The 18367-nt window shown below is 40.0% G+C and overlaps 1 protein-coding gene across 1 annotated transcript; it reads left to right on the top strand.

The window, feature by feature from the left end:
- Positions 1 to 2844: 2844 nt before the first annotated feature.
- Positions 2845 to 17135, top strand: LOC117548715 (the record flags this gene model as incomplete). The annotated part of the gene is made up of 5 exons (XM_034220135.1): positions 2845 to 2887; positions 3657 to 3883; positions 13067 to 13183; positions 13379 to 13562; positions 16534 to 17135. Coding segments are annotated over exons 1-5 (1173 nt in total), but the record flags the coding sequence as incomplete, so codon positions are not given.
- Between the last annotated feature and the right edge of the window lie 1232 nt (positions 17136 to 18367).

The raw sequence follows: 18367 nt of genomic DNA, 5'->3' as shown, positions 1-18367 counted from the left end.
TAGCCCGTGCTGTACGCACGTACAGGGACAGATCAAGGGTGCTTCGTCATAATGACCAACCCCTTGTGTCATGGGCTAACCCTTATAAGGGCAAGCCTGTTACTAAGCAACGGCTCTCCCACTGGTTTGTGGAAGCAATTGCTTTGGGGCCCATACGAGTCAGAGTTCGCAGGCACCCTCGGGTCCTCAAGCTCTTTCGACTCAGGGTCTGGCTGCATCCTGGGCTCTGTCCAGGATGTCTCCCATCCAAGACATTGGTGCAGCGGCGAGCTGGTCCTCGCCGCTCACTTTTGTCCGCCTCTTAACAGGCTGGACGTTCTGCTCCCAGTGTGACTCAAGCAGTGCTGGGCACTTGGTTGAGTCAGAGCTCTACCTGTTAAGTTCTGGTTGGTTTGGTGATTTTCGAGATAAGCTCGTCTGACAATACGGGAGCTACAATTTCCCATAGTGAGACATCGAACGGAGTGTTATGAATGAGAACTATAGGTTACTTACGTAACCCCAGTTCTCAGAGTAACATGAAGTGAGATGTCTCACCAGACGGCCCTCCTTGCTATGGTGAAGCGAGAAGAGGTGCTTATTTTGAATGACGCATGCGTCGTGGCGCAAGCTACTTATAGGGGGTGAATTCCCTGACGCTGACGTCAAGATCACCAGCCAATCAGGATTGGCGTAATGAGATTGATGCTTCTGTTTGCTCCGCGATGATGCGCATCCATAGTGAGACATCTCACTTCATGTTACTCTGAGAACTGGGGTTACATAAGTAACCTATAGTTTCTGTGTACTTCACCGGTGTAATTATCGAGGGAACATCGCAGCTCAATTGATTGAATACCTCACTGCTGTCATAATTGTATGCAGCCATTGAATAGCCTCACTTCCTTTCTCTTGAGCAGCCTGTTTTGTGCTACCAAATTACAATGTCATCGCCATTTTCTACCCACCAATCGCAACTATCGTATTCACTTTTTTATTCATTTCATTTCATTTCAAACCTTTATTTATCCAGGTGTATCCCATTGAGATCATTGATCTCTTTTTCAAGGGAGACCAAATTCATTACAAGCCATCAGAAGTTGTGTCAATGCTACACATGCCATTACAGTGGTTATATTTAGATTACATACCTAAATCCACTCATATTGGTGGACTGTATGTATTGCACATTAAAGTGTATAGCAAGCTTAAAGACTTGGAAATCTACTAGTTATGTTATATAGTAGAAATATACAAATACTTAAACACCCTAACCCTAAATTAGTACTACTTTGTTTTTTACAGTGAAGGTGAATTCTGAGTAATAGTGCAACACAGCTAAACAATTGTGTGGTTTCCGTAGATTCATTACATAGATCCCTCTGATAGTTGTCTCCTTGACCCTTTTGTAATTCTATATAAGTAATGGACATGCTCTCAATCCCATTAAGGCGGTAGATAAGGTACTTAAAGGCCACTGAGTGTCGACTGTTATCAGATTTTAATCCTCTTCCCTGCCTATTGTAAGGTAGCTGCATGCCTGGCTTAGTAGCAGGAGACGAAAGATTAAAGGAAGACAGTAAGTACTTCATACTTTTAATGTATTTCCAGGTGTATTCCAGTGTATTTCCTATTATGTTTTACAACCGTGATTTAAATATATTTGCTTTGTCAAGACTATATTAAATCATAACATGTTTTTACTTTTGGGATATGAGAATGTCAAAATAAGGATTCCAAGGGGACTATTAATATCATTTCCAGGTTCATATTTGTCTTGTTTGCCTCTACTGTGACATTTCTACATGTTACTTCAGCACTGCTGCTCTTTTCACCCTCTTTCTTTAATTGTCGGAAATTCACAAAGGAGCCCAATGGAGGTGTTGCAGGCAGGGGAGAGTGTGTGGGAGTGAACATGAACTTTGGGATTTTAGCCGTTGCAGACCATTAACATGCACAAAAACCTATATAACATCCTACAGGAATAATAAAACCCCAAAATAATAGGGTTTCTTTAATATACTGTATTATCATTATATTTTAGATTGAGGAAGAGATGATTCACTATGAGAACATTGCTTTTTGGAGGAGTTGAAAAACATGAAAGACATGAAAAACCTTCCTAATAGAAAATGAGGAGGAAGAAAAAATACTGTTTTATCTCATCTTTTTATAGAAGTCAAAGGGAAGTTTCAACAACCAATTGTTTATTTTATGAAATCTAAAAAAGAGTCAGGATGTGCTGTTTTCCCTCTCTAAAAACTCAAAAATAGACCCAGTAACATTGAAAACATACAAACTGTGCTCCACCAATATCCTTAACAATGATCTTTAAATATCACTTGCTGGTTGTTTTATTGTTGCCTTAAGGTTAATGTACTTTGGATCAATACTTGCAAGCATGGTATTACAGGCATTATTTGTTTTACCTTAGTCACTCATAGGGCTATAGTATAGTGCTGTTTTTGCTGATGTAGACATCAACAAAACAATAATTTCAGTTTCCTTGACACCAGAAACCGGGAGAAAAACAAGGAAAAACAATGAGAGGCTCCCCAGAGAGAAAAGTCAGTGTACAGCCTTGATTGTAGGAAGAGATACCTTGCAGCGTTCGGATGAAACAAGTCTTTAACCCTGGGGTTTAATCAGCGCATTGACTGAAAAGATGTTATTTAAGTTTCTAAGATTTGCCAGTAAACATCACTCTACAGCCAAGGACTATTCTAAACATCTCTGACAAAAACAATTGAACAATTTTGTTTGGGAGAAACAATCTCATGCTCCTCACAGCGTGAAAGGAGCGCCCATGGTAAACACATTCTAATATTTAGCTTCGCTCCGTCATACCTCGCCTTCGCAATCGGGATGAATGCGGAGGAGTGGAAGGTCAGCAGTTGTGAGTGTGCAGGTGTGCAATGCATGTGTCAGAAGTTAATAGAGGCAACGGTGGCTCTGTAACAGATTACAGCATCTCTGTCAAAGGAAGACGGGAGGCAAGGCCTGCAGCCCATTCATCACCAGGCTGTCTTCTCCTCAGCCTCACTCTCCTTAAGCCATGTGATAAAGGTGCATGTCAGCTCCTCTCTGCTGCTCAACTGCATCCAGTCAGAATCCACACACACAGGATGAGGCGCCACTGCAGCCATAGTCAGAGATGGCAAAAGTACACACCGAGGGGTGAGAACCAGTGACATTTTGGTCCAAAATGAGTTATATATATCAAATGAAAGCTCTCGATGAGCTCTTTCTACTGCCAAAAGGGTGCATGTGAATTCTAAACCAATCCAGAGTTATTCATCAAAAACCAAAAGACCTAACACAGAACACACTGAACTATTTGGGGCCAAAAGGACGTAAGTGCACTTACGCCCTTTTGGCCCTGAGAAATGTATTATGGGTTAAGCCTTTGGATAGCACTTGAGTCAAAATGGCTGACACCATATGTAAGCAAGCTAGGTCAACCATGAGAAGAAAGCTTTTCACTGCTGAAGAAGTGTTACTATGCTTATTTCAAGATGCAGAAGAGCTTGATGAAGAGAATGAAATAATCCAGGATTCATTCAAAGTCAATGCTGAGTGACAAAGGAAACTTAGTTTCTACAGATCCATCTTCAACAGAGAATTCAACTCATCAGAGATCAGCACATGCATGTTCTAGTATCTGTCAACTCTTTCAGGTACTGAGCATGTGGTGCTGTACTCTGACACATGTGGTGGGCAGAACAGGAATGCTGGTGTTAGTGCCATGTGTCTCCATGCAGTCAACACATTGCCCATCTCCATTATTGACCATACATTCATGGAGTCTGGACAGAGCAAGATGGAATGTGACAGTGTTCATGCAGCCATTGAGACCGACAGAAAAAAAAGGCCTTTGTACAGTTCGGAGGGGTACTACACTCTTGTGAGGATGGCAAGGAGGAACAGGCCATAGAAGGTGATTGAGCTTGGGCACAGTGACTTTCTGGATTTCTAGTCCTTCTCACAACACACTAGGGCTGCTCGATTATGGCAAAAATCATAATCACGATTATTTTGGTCAATATTGATATCACGATTATTAAATACAATTATTCATTGACTTTGAAAACATCCATTTATTGAACATACAAAAGGGGGGAAACTGTGGACCTCGTTGCAAGCCAAAATCGTAATCGAGATTAAAATACGATTAATTGCACAGCCCTACAACACACGGTCCGAAACAGAACCAAAGATACAGAGGGACAAACAGTTTGTTGGCAGAAAATTAAATGGCTGCGCTACACAAAAGAGGATCCGAAAAGGATTCAGTTCAAATATGAACTGTCTGACCAAGCTGCAAGTTGGAAAGCAGGAGACCAGAGGTGCTCATGCAATTGAACCAAAGAAGATGCACACAGGTCAACCTGGGATCACTGCTGTGAAAAAGAAAGACGTACTCACACAAATGGGAGTATCCCTCACTCCTATGTGGACTTCTACCATTCTTTGCAAGTCATTCAGGCAGAGTAGGCTAGTATGTCCTTTCAAATCAATCTGAAACGTACATGATCTGCATGAAATATGCTGTTGTCGTATATAATTATATTGCTATATTTGACATTCCCAATGTTCTAAAGTAGTTTTTGATTTGCCAAACAGTTATTAGGCCAGGTTTAATGTAATTTATTGTTATTCAGTGAACTAATGTGATATTGATATTTGATATGATCACAATGGACTCTGTAGCCTATTTTCAATCCGTTATTTGGGGAAATGGCTAAATAATTAACTATTTGGCAAAATGGTTATTAATGTTTTTTTTTTTTAAATAATTACATTCCATGAACTAATATGATATAAGGATATTTTCATATAATATTGTTATTATAACAATTGATTACTGTTACTTTTGAACTCATAAATGTAAAGCCTTTTTCCTATTTTGATCAGATACGCCCTTTTTCTTAGTTTATACGAGATACAATTTTAGTTCCAAAAAGGCGCATGTGACTTTATTCCGAATAAAAAAAAGATAGAAGAATATTTTTTTCAATGAAAGTCAAAATATTGTTCATTAAGTATATTGTCATCCACATGTTTATGAAGTTTTCATATTAAAGATTGAATTTAATAAACAATGTCAGGACAAAGTATGGTAGTTTTTTGTTTTGGCTCTCCTGTAAAGTTGGTCAAATGTCACTTACGCCCCTCTGGTTCTCACCCCTCGACACATCCTTTACTCAAGTAGAAGTACAGATACTCGTGTTCAAAAATACTCTGGTAAAAGTATAAGTACTGACTGAACTTCTTTACTCAAGTAAAAGTAAAGAAGTATGGGCTTCAAAATGTACTTAAAGGGGACCTATTATGCAAAATCACTTTGTCATGTATGTTATACATCAACATGTGCCCCCCTCTGTGTTAAGATATTCTATTCAATTCAGAGACATGTTTTGCACATATCTGAGACCTATAATATATTGATGAAAAACAGTAAAATAGGGGACCTTTAAGTAAAAAGTACCCATAACTAACAACTGTTTTAAAGAGTACCTGACCTCCCTTTATGTTAATAGAACAATAATGTCATTATTAGCTAATGAATGTTTCGATGCTGAACAACGGCTAATTACAAAGTTTTCATTGGTCCCTCTTCTTTAGAGAAGACCAGGAAATGATGGATACACGGATTGTGTTCACATGAAAAGGCACGCAATGACTCTAAATAATAATGATCAGGCCACCAAACGCAGATTAAAACTAAAGTAACAAACCTGTTTTATATATGTAAGAAGTAGAAAGTGCAGGTATTTGTGTTAAAAATGTAAGAAGTAAAAGTCATCAGAAAAATATGTAGTGGAGTAAAGCACTGATCCCAGAAAAATGTACAGTAACAAAGTAGTCTTACTACTTTGTCACCAAAATAGTGATTTATTCATCTTGTAGCTAACTTTAGAGGATTATTAAATATCATATGGGGAATTAATCTGCAGATGCTCCGATTCAGAATATGACCAAACCTTTTAATGGATATCAGTTGTAGTGCTGACAAAGTTCCAAATGCAGCCAGCATGGATGAAGTAAGCAAGGATTGTTTTTGCCTGGCCTTTTGCTACAAAGCAGTTTTTAGTTACCTAAGGCCCCTTTCGGCCGGGTAAAGAAAAGTGAGAATTCAGCAGTCAATAATATGAAATAGTCAATAAAATATATTTGTTGCAGATTGTCAATCACTCCAACTACAAGAAGTCCTTGAGAAAAGAGTCATACATGTCCAATAAAACAATACAGAGAGATGCAGGTGCATACTCAAACCAACTAACTAACATGATCCCTAGACGCAGATAATAATTAGATTTTACCATGCGCAGCACACACCTCATGACTTCCCTATGATCGCTAGCAACAAAGAGAGGCACATCTGCTCGTTTTTTTCAAGCACAATCATCTTTTTGTATAAAGTTTCAAGATAAAAGACAAAAGCCTGGGATGTTTCCCAACAAATCAACTACCCAGGTGTCTGCTAACTGAGAGGACAGAGTGTTACCGAGCAAACAGTTGGTCAGAGTTCAGGGTTTTCACTGCTCTGCAGAACTGATGGATTTAATATTGTCCTCTACAGTAACTGTTCTTGCAGCTGTTTAAGAATGCTGCATTGTTGCCATTAAATAGAGATGAAATGGTGAAAAAAATTACCATTCAAAAACAATCATTTTATTTATTGCCATTTTTTAACCGTCACTTGTTTAGTCTTGACAATAACCTACAAAAATGATCAGTGTGTTGAATAATGAACTAAATCATGTGACTTGGTTGCATTAGATGGATAAACTTTCATTCGGTGTTAAGAAATTGACAATATGTATTTAATTTATTCAGGAATAGTCTCAGAAACCAAATCTATAATTGGTTTGGGAGAATTCCACTTAATTTCTTGGTTGTTATAGATAACAAGTGGTACTGCAAATCACACACCAATATGACCCTACAATTTTAAAAATAGGGATTATAGAACGGCGCTCTTCATTATGTGTATTGCACCAATGTACTGAAGTTTGGGCAGTTACAGTATGCACAATAGAATATACCAAACATATTTATCTACCAACCACAGAAGACATTTCCTGTTGTTTGATTTAATGTAGGAAATACAGCAGGGTATAATAATCTGGAATCCAATTACCACTTATTTTACACATTTATCCCAAGAGTTTATAAAAAAAAAGTCTAGAAAGTCTTCATTTGTATCAGAAATATATTTGTCACTGGTAAACGAAAATACCTTTGGAGCTGCATAAAACCTATGGCCATAAAAAGGTCATGATATATTGGCATACACAAACAGCTGAATAAAATCCAGCACACATACAGTATCTCATATTTACCAGGCCTCCTATAAGAGGCACATAAAAGACATACTGCTATTACACACATTGGTCGACAGTTTAAATTCCTTTGTGCTTTGATTAAGTGCACGGGACAACAATCAATACCGTCACGCTTTGCCGTTTAAAACATTGAGATCACCCAATTTGACACATCACTTCCTCTGTTCTTTATAGATCCACCAATGGAATTATTGCCTGATGACCAATATGCCGCAGAGCGTATTTGGACTGTTTTACAAATGCACCTATTTGTTTCAATCCTCCATGCGTGATGTCTTTCCATTAAGCTGGAGAAACATGGGCATTAAACTTGCAAGAACAGACATGTGTCGTGCCTTTCAATGCGGCCATAAATAGCAACAAATTGATTAACATAAAATAATGAAGACTCCTTTTCCCCAGAAAGAGATGGATTTTCCCGAAGCAGCGCTGAGGCAGGAGTGGAAGCATGATCTATATTTCAAAGGAACAACATTATGTGGCATAAAGACGGGCTGCCGTATGACGCTCATAATTAAACTTTACTTTTAATTCTACAGTCCATTTCATCTTCAACCCTCTGCTATGTCCAGGGTCCTTGAGGTGTGTTAGATGAAATGTCCCCCAGAGTGAATAAGTGTCATGCAGAATGCTGCGATCATTTGGCAGTGAGAATCCAACATAAGAAGTATTTCTGTTAACTACCCTGCCAGCTAAAATCCAATCCAGTTACTTGAAGTCTTCTCTGAGATGAAATGTCCCTGCTCCACCTTAACACAAGCAGCACATATTAAAGTCATGAGAGACATAACAGAAGTGGTGTACTTTCCTCCAGAGACAGCAGATATTTGATTTATAAAATTATAAAATGTTCGGACGGAGTGGGATTAAGCAGGATGAAACTATGTATTCAATGATGGGGATCAACCAGATCACATGAATTATTAATCAGGAACATTTTGTCCCCGATACCCTGAGGATAAAGTGGCTACTGCTAGCACAATCCACATCTTGCTTATTTTATGGACAGTTATAAAAGGGTATACTTAAAATCAAACTGTTTGTGCGAGGAAGGAAACATGAAAATAATGACTGTCATAGCCCCAGTATCAGAGAATATGGGTTTCAATTAGAGAACAGATGTACTGTTAACCTATGGCCAAACAAATAAAAAGCAAGTATTTGTTCACCTATATTTAGGACTCGGTCCATGAAACGGTTGAATCCAAAGAGTAATTTCATAGGAGGACATTCTTAAATACACCAAAGGCAGCACAAACATAACACTCAAATATTTGTATTAACACAGTGGGGATCTGAGCTAACCATAAGCATGCTAACATGGTGATATCTTTATAGTATAATATTGTTATTGTGTAATATTATATTACAATGCTAACACTTTTAAATTAGCACTTGAAACACAACGCAGCTGAGGTGAATGCTAATAGTTTTGTAGGAAATGTTTCATAAAGTACAGATTTAGTCAAACTGAAAGTGAGCTCTGATGATGGGTCTTGATGAATTATAGGCTCTCATTGAACTAAGTGGTACATTATAAACACAATGTCATGGTAATCAATGAAATATTGTCAAGAAATGTCATTGTGAACCGGAGTCATATAATAGATTATTTTATGACAGTGAAGGTCTAAATGTTGTGCAAATTGTTTTAAAGAAATAAGAAATTACAAGATTTCATTTGACCAAATCATGATAACATTATAAATTGCCTTCACCTGACACCTTTTGTTCTCAATAGAGGTTGAACACATCATTATGTAGGCATCTTAGGGAAGATATCTCTTCGCTAGGGTGTTTTAACAAGGCTCCTGTGTACCACCAGTTGTACCTGTACAACAGTTTGGGAATCACTACACCAGAGGAAAAGCCTGAAACCAATAAAGTCAGACGGCTTCAACCTCTTGGGGCGATGTACGTCCATACTTAACCTAATGTGCGTGGATTAACAGTTTGTTAAATTGATTAAACATGCATAATCAAGAAGAGAGCCTGATCATTTACTCAAAGCAACAACTGCTTTTAATGATACAGGTGCTCAGAACATCTCTGTTGAGGACTAGTGCTGTTCTCAATATTCTTCTAAGTATTGCAGTAATTACTGTACTTAATCTAAAATCTCAAAGCATATGAGTAAACCTTCGCGGCATAATAGAGTGCAGCATAACACCTCCGAACACCATTAAATCAAATAGCTGAATTATAAATGACCCTGCATTAACTGTATAAAACTACATATGGTCTGTGCTGTTCTTCCATATTCATTAATATAATAGCCTTGAGAGAAATATTAATGTGAAGCAAACATTCAATCGTAGTGGCCCAGCTTGCTTATGTTGATAAAAGCCCATGCCGCATTACAGTGTGATGTAAACTCGTTGCAATACAATTTTGTTTTTCCATATCGACGCCGTGGGCACTTGGGTCCTACATTTTTGCCAAGGAAACATCAGTACAACTCAAAGCTGTGCACTCCAGAGTGTGTTCTGTCAGCTGGCTGTCGAGGATGTGCCCTCAGCACTCGCCTGAGATGGTGGGGGCTGATGAAGAAGTACAATGCCATGGCCAGCGGTCAGCAGTGTTTATGAGGAGTGTCATCACGGCTGACAGCGTTCACGCTCTATGATTCATAAGCCTCCAATCGCAACAGGCACCTGCCGAGAGGTAACAACTTGCCCGCGGAGGAGTGTAGGACTGTTTCGAGCGAGAGGTGTCCTTGATGCCAGCAGACATAATGACACTGTTTGATGTCTGAAATTCAACTGCTGTGCAAACATTTACCGGGGGACGCATTTCAGGCACGTCTGATAAAGAAGCTGAACATGCCAGTCAATTGTATTACAGTTCCACTGGCATCACTCTTATAAAAATATTTAGCTTTTTGTGACAGCAAACTCAATAGAGTTCAGACGGACCTTGATACAGCCATGATAGTGTGTAAAGGTTACAATCTGTGTGCAAACTCAGAAGAAAATCAGTCAGTGTACAAAAGAAAAACCTTCTAAATCTTCCTTTCTAAATTGTTGTGCTGCCCATTAGGAGGTTGATTCATCTCGGCGTTTCACTCATATGAATTTCTCCTGCAGTGTGAGGCTCCAATAAGGATGAATAACACACCTACTGGCAGTGCAACACTGTGTCTATACGAGACAAACCAGTATAATTTCCCTCCTGAAAGCCATCTTTAATTGGAATCTTCGTTTGTCATTTTGCGTACAATTGCCCGTGGCACCACATAAAACAGGCATTGACACAGGCAGAGCTTTGGAATTATTATATAATTAGCTAATAAATTGGTGATATATTCTGTTCTCGATTCTTTGGACAGTTACATTCACACACTCATATCACATCTTTCTATTAAATGACACATTTCTGTCTTGCAAAGCACAGATAAGACTAATTGGACATTTGAGAGTCTCATTAATTGATGGTATGGCTTGAGTTGCTTTTCATTCACAACGTGGCATGAATTGATAAAGGTGCTTCTGCAGCTTGTGTGACTTCCTCTGTGACCTTCACTTAGCTTCAGACTGATGTTTTTGTTTTGTGTCTTTTAGATCCTTTTTAATGTGAAGGCCATTCAGAAACTCGTAGTCTACTTCACTCACACATGCAACGTCAAATATGGATTATATTTAATTTCCTATGACAATATTATAAACCAAATGATCGTATCTCACCTGTCAATGAAGAGGAACATATGGCAAATCCTTTAATAGTAAATAATTACATAATAAATCAGTATTAACAGTATTAAAAAATGTTAATAATTGAAATGAATAAAAATAATGAAGTATTTTTTTAAGTTGCTTAAAATAGCACATTTTAAAGAGGCCCTTTTTGTCAGGTTCATATGTGTATGTTGTGCCTCTACTGTGACATGTTTACATGCCTACATTGTCACAAAGGTCTTTATTTGTCTCATACCGTCTCTTTTCACCCTCTGTCTAAAACAAGCACTGCTTAGAGATGTCCCGCCCCTTAGCCTATCACTTACAATGTGTTGGAGTGCTAGCCAATAGAAGAGCAAGTGTCACAGTGATGTTAATATGACATTGAAGCAAACATAGGAGTCCATTCGAGGCGTTTCAGGAAGGGGGGGGGGGGGGGGGATTTTAGCCTTTGCAGACCATTTACATGCACTAAAACATATACTACAGGAAAGTGAAACCCCCAAAAGCATAATGGGGCCTCTTTAAATATCATGCAATTGCTATTCATGCCTCAAAACACTAACTCAATGTGACTGTAGTCTAATAATAACCAACACAATCACAGCTGCCGTGTCTTTAGAGTGCTGTTCGACAACTTTAGGCTTTCTGATTTTCCACCATGTCACACTTTACTGATAAGAACTGGGTTTATCCTGGAAGGAATGGAAAACCCAAACAAGAATTGTTATCTCTCCAGATAGCGGATAAACTTAACCTCTGTCTGGGTGTTATCAAACTGCAGTGAGCTCGACCATATTTCTTATCCATGTGAACATTTATCCTCTGGTCGTCTCTGAATGGAGAGCTACAGTATCCCCAATCTTACGTCTGGACGAATGTCCCCTTTGCACCCAGCATGCGCTGCCCATGATAAATCCTTTAAATTACTCCAAGGTTGTTCACAGGAAGAAACATAGCAGTCTTCCGCACAGTTATAGCAACGCAGTTAAGAAATATGGCTTGTTGGGAACCATGCCACAAAAACAGCAATGGGAATTTGTCACTCATAATATTCATTCAAGCTATTTCTACTATTAGACCATCATTTCATATAACCATTTGAATGACATCTTACGAAAAATGATCTTGCATTTGTGTTGCTTTTCTAACAATTGTCCTGGAATACTGTGCTGCAGCACCTCTTTTCACCCTCTGTCTGAAACCAGAGCACAGTCTGCTTTGATTGGTTAGCTGGCCGGCGAGTCCCGCCCTTCATTCTATTATGTATTATTTCGGGCAGCAGAGCGGAAATGGTGGAAATCCAAACACCGTGACGACCTCCTAACCTATCAGGCGCTCCTCTTTCTCTGCTTCGATCTCTCAGGCAAAAAGCACTTTCTTTCAAGATAAGATCCAATCTTCCTATTCCAATCCCAAAAAACTATTTTCCATCTTCTCCTCCCTCCTGGACCCCCCAAAGCCCCTTCCCCCTCCTCCCTTCTGTCAAGCGACTTTGTTAACCACTTTTAAAAAAAGGTTGATGATATTCGCTCTTCTTTTTCTGACTCACCTCTACTCACCGCTGGGTCACCAGACCCCCCTTTCACCCACACACTGACCTCCTTTTCCCCTCTCTCTCCAAGTGAGGTTTTTACCCTCATTACCTCTGCCCGCCCTACCACCTGTCCTCTGGACCCTATCCCTTCAAGCCTCCTTCAGACTATCGCTCCTGATATTCTACCGTTTCTCACCCATTTCATCAACACTTCTCTAACTTCTGGTCACTTTCCAAACAGTCTCAAGGAGGCAAGAGTAAACCCTCTCCTAAAGAAACCCACTCTCAACCCGTCCGATGTTATAAACTACAGGCCTGTCTCTCTCCTCCCGTTCCTGTCTAAAACACTTGAACGCGCTGTCTTTAGACAACTCTCCTGCTATCTCCATCAGAACAACCTTCTGGATCCGCACCAGTCTGGTTTCAAGGCAGGTCACTCCACAGAAACTGCCCTCCTTGCTGTCACTGAGGAACTGCACACTGCTAAAGCAGCCTCCCTCTCCTCTGTCATCATCCTTTTGGACCTGTCTGCTGCATTCGACACGGTGAATCATCAGATCCTCCTTCGCACTCTCCAAGCACTTGGAGTTTCAGGCTCTGCACTTTCCCTCCTCACCTCATACCTCAAAGACCGCACCTACAGGGTTACTTGGAGAGGGTCCGAGTCCGACCCTTGTCAATTAACTACAGGGGTCCCTCAGGGCTCTGTTCTTGGTCCCCTCCTCTTCTCCTTGTACACAAACTCGCTCGGATCAGTCATTAGCCCGCATGGTTTTTCATAACACTGCTACACTGATGACACCCAATTGATTCTGTCCTTTCCCCGCTCAGAGACCCAGGTCGTCGCACACATCTCTGCTTGTCTAGCTGACATCTCTCAGTGGATGTCTGATCATCACCTCAAGCTCAACCTTGACAAGACTGAACTGCTTTTCCTTCCGGGAAAAGATTGTCCCACTCTTGACCTAACAATCAACATTGGCACCTCTGTTGTTTCCCCGACTCAGACTGCAAGGAATCTGGGTGTGACCAACACATCCTCACTCCCAGGTCGGCCTATGTTGACGTTATGTCAAGTCCCCTGTCGGCTTTTTCCAACGCAAGGGGGGGGGCCTTAGCGTCCATTTTCAACGCAAGGGGGGGGCCCTTAGCGTCCATTTTCAGCTTTCCGGGATGTCCATATGCTTCTATGGACGCTCATGGAAGCACGGCGTTCGTTTGTGTCGACTGCCCTTAAAGGCAATGTGAGCGTCCATTCTCATTGGATAACGGAGAATTGTACACCCGGAAGTAAGTATTCCCCTTACTGTCGATTGAATTTACAGTGATATCTGCACTACTCATCGACTAAAAAACACCAGATTATCCTTGTTAATTACACAACATTGATTGGTTTAAATTGTGTGCAATGCTTTTGTATTTTTCCCCTTCGATTCGGAGAAACAAATGTTTTTTCGGAGTAAAGGATGGCAGAAGACACTACACTACCCAGAATCCCCAGCTATCGTTTGGACTACACCATGTGCTCTGTTTGACAAACCCCGTGATAGTCCTCAAGCTCTGTGATTGGAGAGTGTGCTCCGAGGGTTATGCCGAGCCTCGAACAGCACTTGAAATGGGATGGAATCACGGCAGACTGTCCAAAACTGGATTTGAACGGGTCCACCGCGTCCCCCCTCCCCCACCCCGTCCCCAGAACTACAAATGCTGGCTATTCTGTTTCGCAACATGTTCTGTATCTATGGCACGTCTCTACTGGGAGTTGTAGTTTTAAAAGACGTTTTCGTATTTCCCATAATAAGAAGTTGCCAGTATTAAACTGTGTACATCCCTGGAGGTTTATGGGATAGGAAACACTCACATTTAAAACATATAATTAATAAATAGGTGAAAATTGCTTGTGCCCATAATGGGCAGTATTAATATATATATATACACACATGCCAGCTAAGGTCAGAAGAGCTTTATTTAACAGCTGGTCTTATGTTTGTGACCCCTGTTGTTAATTGATAACATTACATTACATTACATTAATTGATAAGCCTGAAACATGCACTTGTTAAGGTTCAGAGGCACATTTTGCAAATATGGCAGTAGCCATCGATCAATTTAAGATAAGATATACTTTATTAATCTCAAGTTGGAACATTTGCATTACATCAGCATGTGTAAAAGTTAAATATGCAGTGGTGTTTATTTGTAAATCATTTAGTATAATTACACAAATTCTGTGTTTTATATGCAACAATTCTGTGTTCTTTATTTATTGATTGTTCAATACCTGACAAGATCGGAGATGTAATATCTACATACATCTTATAATAGTATAATACATTATGTATAATATCAGTTAAAATAAGTGCTTCAACATAGTTAACATTGCTGGAGGTACGCACAAATATTGATAGATGTCTTGTAATGCACTATTGAGGAACCTGCGACCCAAGTTTTTCATTCAATGCATAACTACACCATAGTTGTAGGCCTATATGATATGTCAATAAACCTTAGAAAATCTTGAAATCTTGAAAGGGATGTGCAAAATAGTCATTATATACAGTCTTTAATTAACTATTAGTAGAGAATAACGAGTAATTAATATACTTTATAGGGATCCTATTAATATCTAATAATAAAAATAATGAAATTCAATAACATGCTTTAACCACTAGGTGTCCCTTTATATCAGCTGTGCACCTTTATGGTGTAAATACAGCCTATCTACCAATTGGATCAAATATAAAAGTCAGCCGAATTAGTGTTGATACTGCAAGGAGACGTATTGTGTGAAAATAAATGTAAGATGTTGTTTAATGGCTGATATATTTATGATCCACGTCACGTTTTCAGTTCCTCATGTTTGTCTAGAAGTCTTCTCATCAGGGCTATATAAATACAGAACTACGGCAGATATGTAATATTTAATGCAGCCGAACCGTGTATTACCATGCCGTTATGTGATGACTTCCAAAGAGAAAAGCAAGCACACTCGGAATAAAGTATTATTGTATTTTTTTTAAATGTTTTCGGTCTGTTTCCGTTATTTGTTAATGACGATGTGCTGTGAGATGTGAGACTGGAATTGCACAGGGGAAAATAACGTAGGCTATCTTTAGATGCGGATTTTGTTAAACTAATATGTTTGCGCTGTGGACCAACACTATACATTGACGGGGAAGGGCGTAGCAATAAAGATAACACCATTAAACAGTTACACAACATAACAGAAATAATATCGATAGCAGCGTCCCTAGCAACCACCTTGGTAACAATGAAAACGTTATGGACGTAATCTTCGTAATAACTAGCAAACTAAAGATCATGTACATCCACTGCACACATAATCTGAAATAACAACTCATATTTCTCGCATCAAATGACATCAAAACGCATTTTAATGGCCAAACTAACTTTAAAATAGGCATTTTCCACCGAGAATAAAACGAAGTTCGGCCATGTTTTTTTTTTCTGCAGGGAGAAATTTGAAGATCACGTGACGTCAAACAGAGCACATGGTGTAGTCCAAACGATAGCTGGGGATTCTGGGTAGTGTAGTGTCTTCTGCCATCCTTTACTCCGAAAAAACATTTGTTTCTCCGAATCGAAGGGGAAAAATACAAAAGCATTGCACACAATTTAAACCAATCAATGTTGTGTAATTAACAAGGATAATCTGGTGTTTTTTAGTCGATGAGTAGTGCAGATATCACTGTAAAATCAATCGACAGTAAGGGGAATACTTACTTCCGGGTGTACAATTCTCCGTTATCCAATGAGAATGGACGCTCACATTGCCTTTAAGGGCAGCCGACACAAACGAATGCCGTGCTTCCATGAGCGTCCATAGAAGCATATGGACATCCCGGAAAGCTGAAAATGGACGCTAAGGGCCCCCCCCTTGCGTTGAAAATGGACGATAAGGCCCCCCCCTTGCGTTGGAAAAAGCCGACAGGGGACTTGACATAACGTCAACATAGGCCGACCTGGGAGTGAGGATGTGTTGGTGTGACCCTAGATAACAACCTGTCCTTTACTGCAAACATAGCTGCTACAACCCGCTGCTGCAGATACACGCTTTACAACATCAGGAGGATGCGTCCCCAGCTGACCCAGAAAGTGACGCAGGTTCTGGTCCAGGCTCTCGTCATCTCACGACTAGACTACTGCAACTCCCTCCTGGCTGGTCTACCTGCATGTGCCATCCGACCTCTGCAGCTCATCCAGAATGCAGCTGCTTGCCTGGTCTTTAACCTTCCTAAATTCTCCCACACCACTCCGCTCCTCCGCTCCCTTCACTGGCTTCCGATAACTGCTAGAATCCACTTCAAGACAATGGTACTTGCGTACCATGCTGCGAATGGATCTGGCCATTCCTATATCCAGGACATGGTTAAACCGTACACCCCAGCACGTGCACTCCGCTCTGCATCAACCAAACGGCTCGCTGCACCCTCGCTGCGAAGGGGACCCAAGTTCCCATCAGCAAAAACACGTGGGTTTGCTATCCTGGCTCCAAAATGGTGGAATGAGCTCCCCATTGACATCAGGACAGCAGATAGCTTACACACCTTCCGGCGCAGAATGAAAACTCATCTCTTTCGACTCCACTTCGAGCGATAGAACTATTAACAAAGCACTTATATACTAATAAAGGGCTGGCTTATCTAAAGCCAGTTGAGTAGCACTTGAAATGTTTTTGCTCTATGAAGCCTGATGTACTTACATGATTCTGTTTTCTTCAAGTTTGTATTTTGTTGGTCGAACACACTTATTGTAAGTCGCTTTGGATAAAAGCGTCAGCTAAATGCAATGTAATGTAATGTACTATTTGTTGGACTGCTAGCCAATAGAAGCGCAAGTGTTACATAGTGATGTCACTATTTACGGAAGTTACCAATAATTGCAACCAACGCGTTGCAGGCGGGGGGGGGGAGGGCATTGGATTTCAGTCTATACAGGAGATGGAGGTAAGCTCATGTCTGACACATTGAAAAGCAAATTAATTAGAAAAGGGTTCAAGAATAGTTTAATTATTGGCTGATCTGATACTCCCGGGAAGGCTTTTCTATTACACCTTCTCAGCTGCCTCAGATAAAGCCTCATCAGCCTAGCAGGCAGTAGGTCGGTTGAAAAAAAAGCACAGAGATTTAAACATTCACCCTTAATTAAGAGGCAGTTTCCAGATTTGACATGGAGAACAGTCTTTCCGGAGAAAGTATGTCTCTGCTTTGTATTTTTCATGCTCAGCAACACTATTACTCACAGGAATAGAAGTGAGGAAGAGGTGTTGAGGAAGATTCAGGTTGAGTTTGAGGGCACGCAAGGGACGAAATCTTGAATCTGGATTATTTCTGATGCCTGCAATAAACACTGACCCTCGTTTTTTTCCGACATCTGATGCAATGTGTGAACATAAATCTCAGTCCAGCAGAGCAGAACAATTGTGGAGACTCGCTCTGCATGTCAGTTATTGGTAAATCAGGTGGAGAATCAGAGACAGCTGCCTCCACTATTCTTTCTGTGCATGAAACATGGCTCCTCACAGCTGATGTGGGCCTCCATATTTCAAAAAGCTCTGTCATGCCGGATTTTAGATGCAGTCAGGAGATATGTTATTTCAATGTTTCCTTTGAACTATGTAAACAGACATTACAGTAAACTGTGGATGAGCATTTTTGTGTAGCTATTATGCTTATGTTTGTTCACTTATAATTTACTATCTGAACTTTTTTTTTACCAAGGGAAGATATATTAGAAGAAAAAATGACAAGTTGTTTTAGTTCATCTCATGCAGGTCTGATGGAACAGAATAAACTCTTTGATCAACA

The sequence above is a fragment of the Gymnodraco acuticeps genome, unplaced genomic scaffold (genome assembly GCF_902827175.1).
Source record: "Gymnodraco acuticeps unplaced genomic scaffold, fGymAcu1.1, whole genome shotgun sequence".
Lineage (NCBI taxonomy): Eukaryota > Metazoa > Chordata > Actinopteri > Perciformes > Bathydraconidae > Gymnodraco > Gymnodraco acuticeps.
This window is presented reverse-complemented; position numbering and strand designations above follow the sequence as displayed.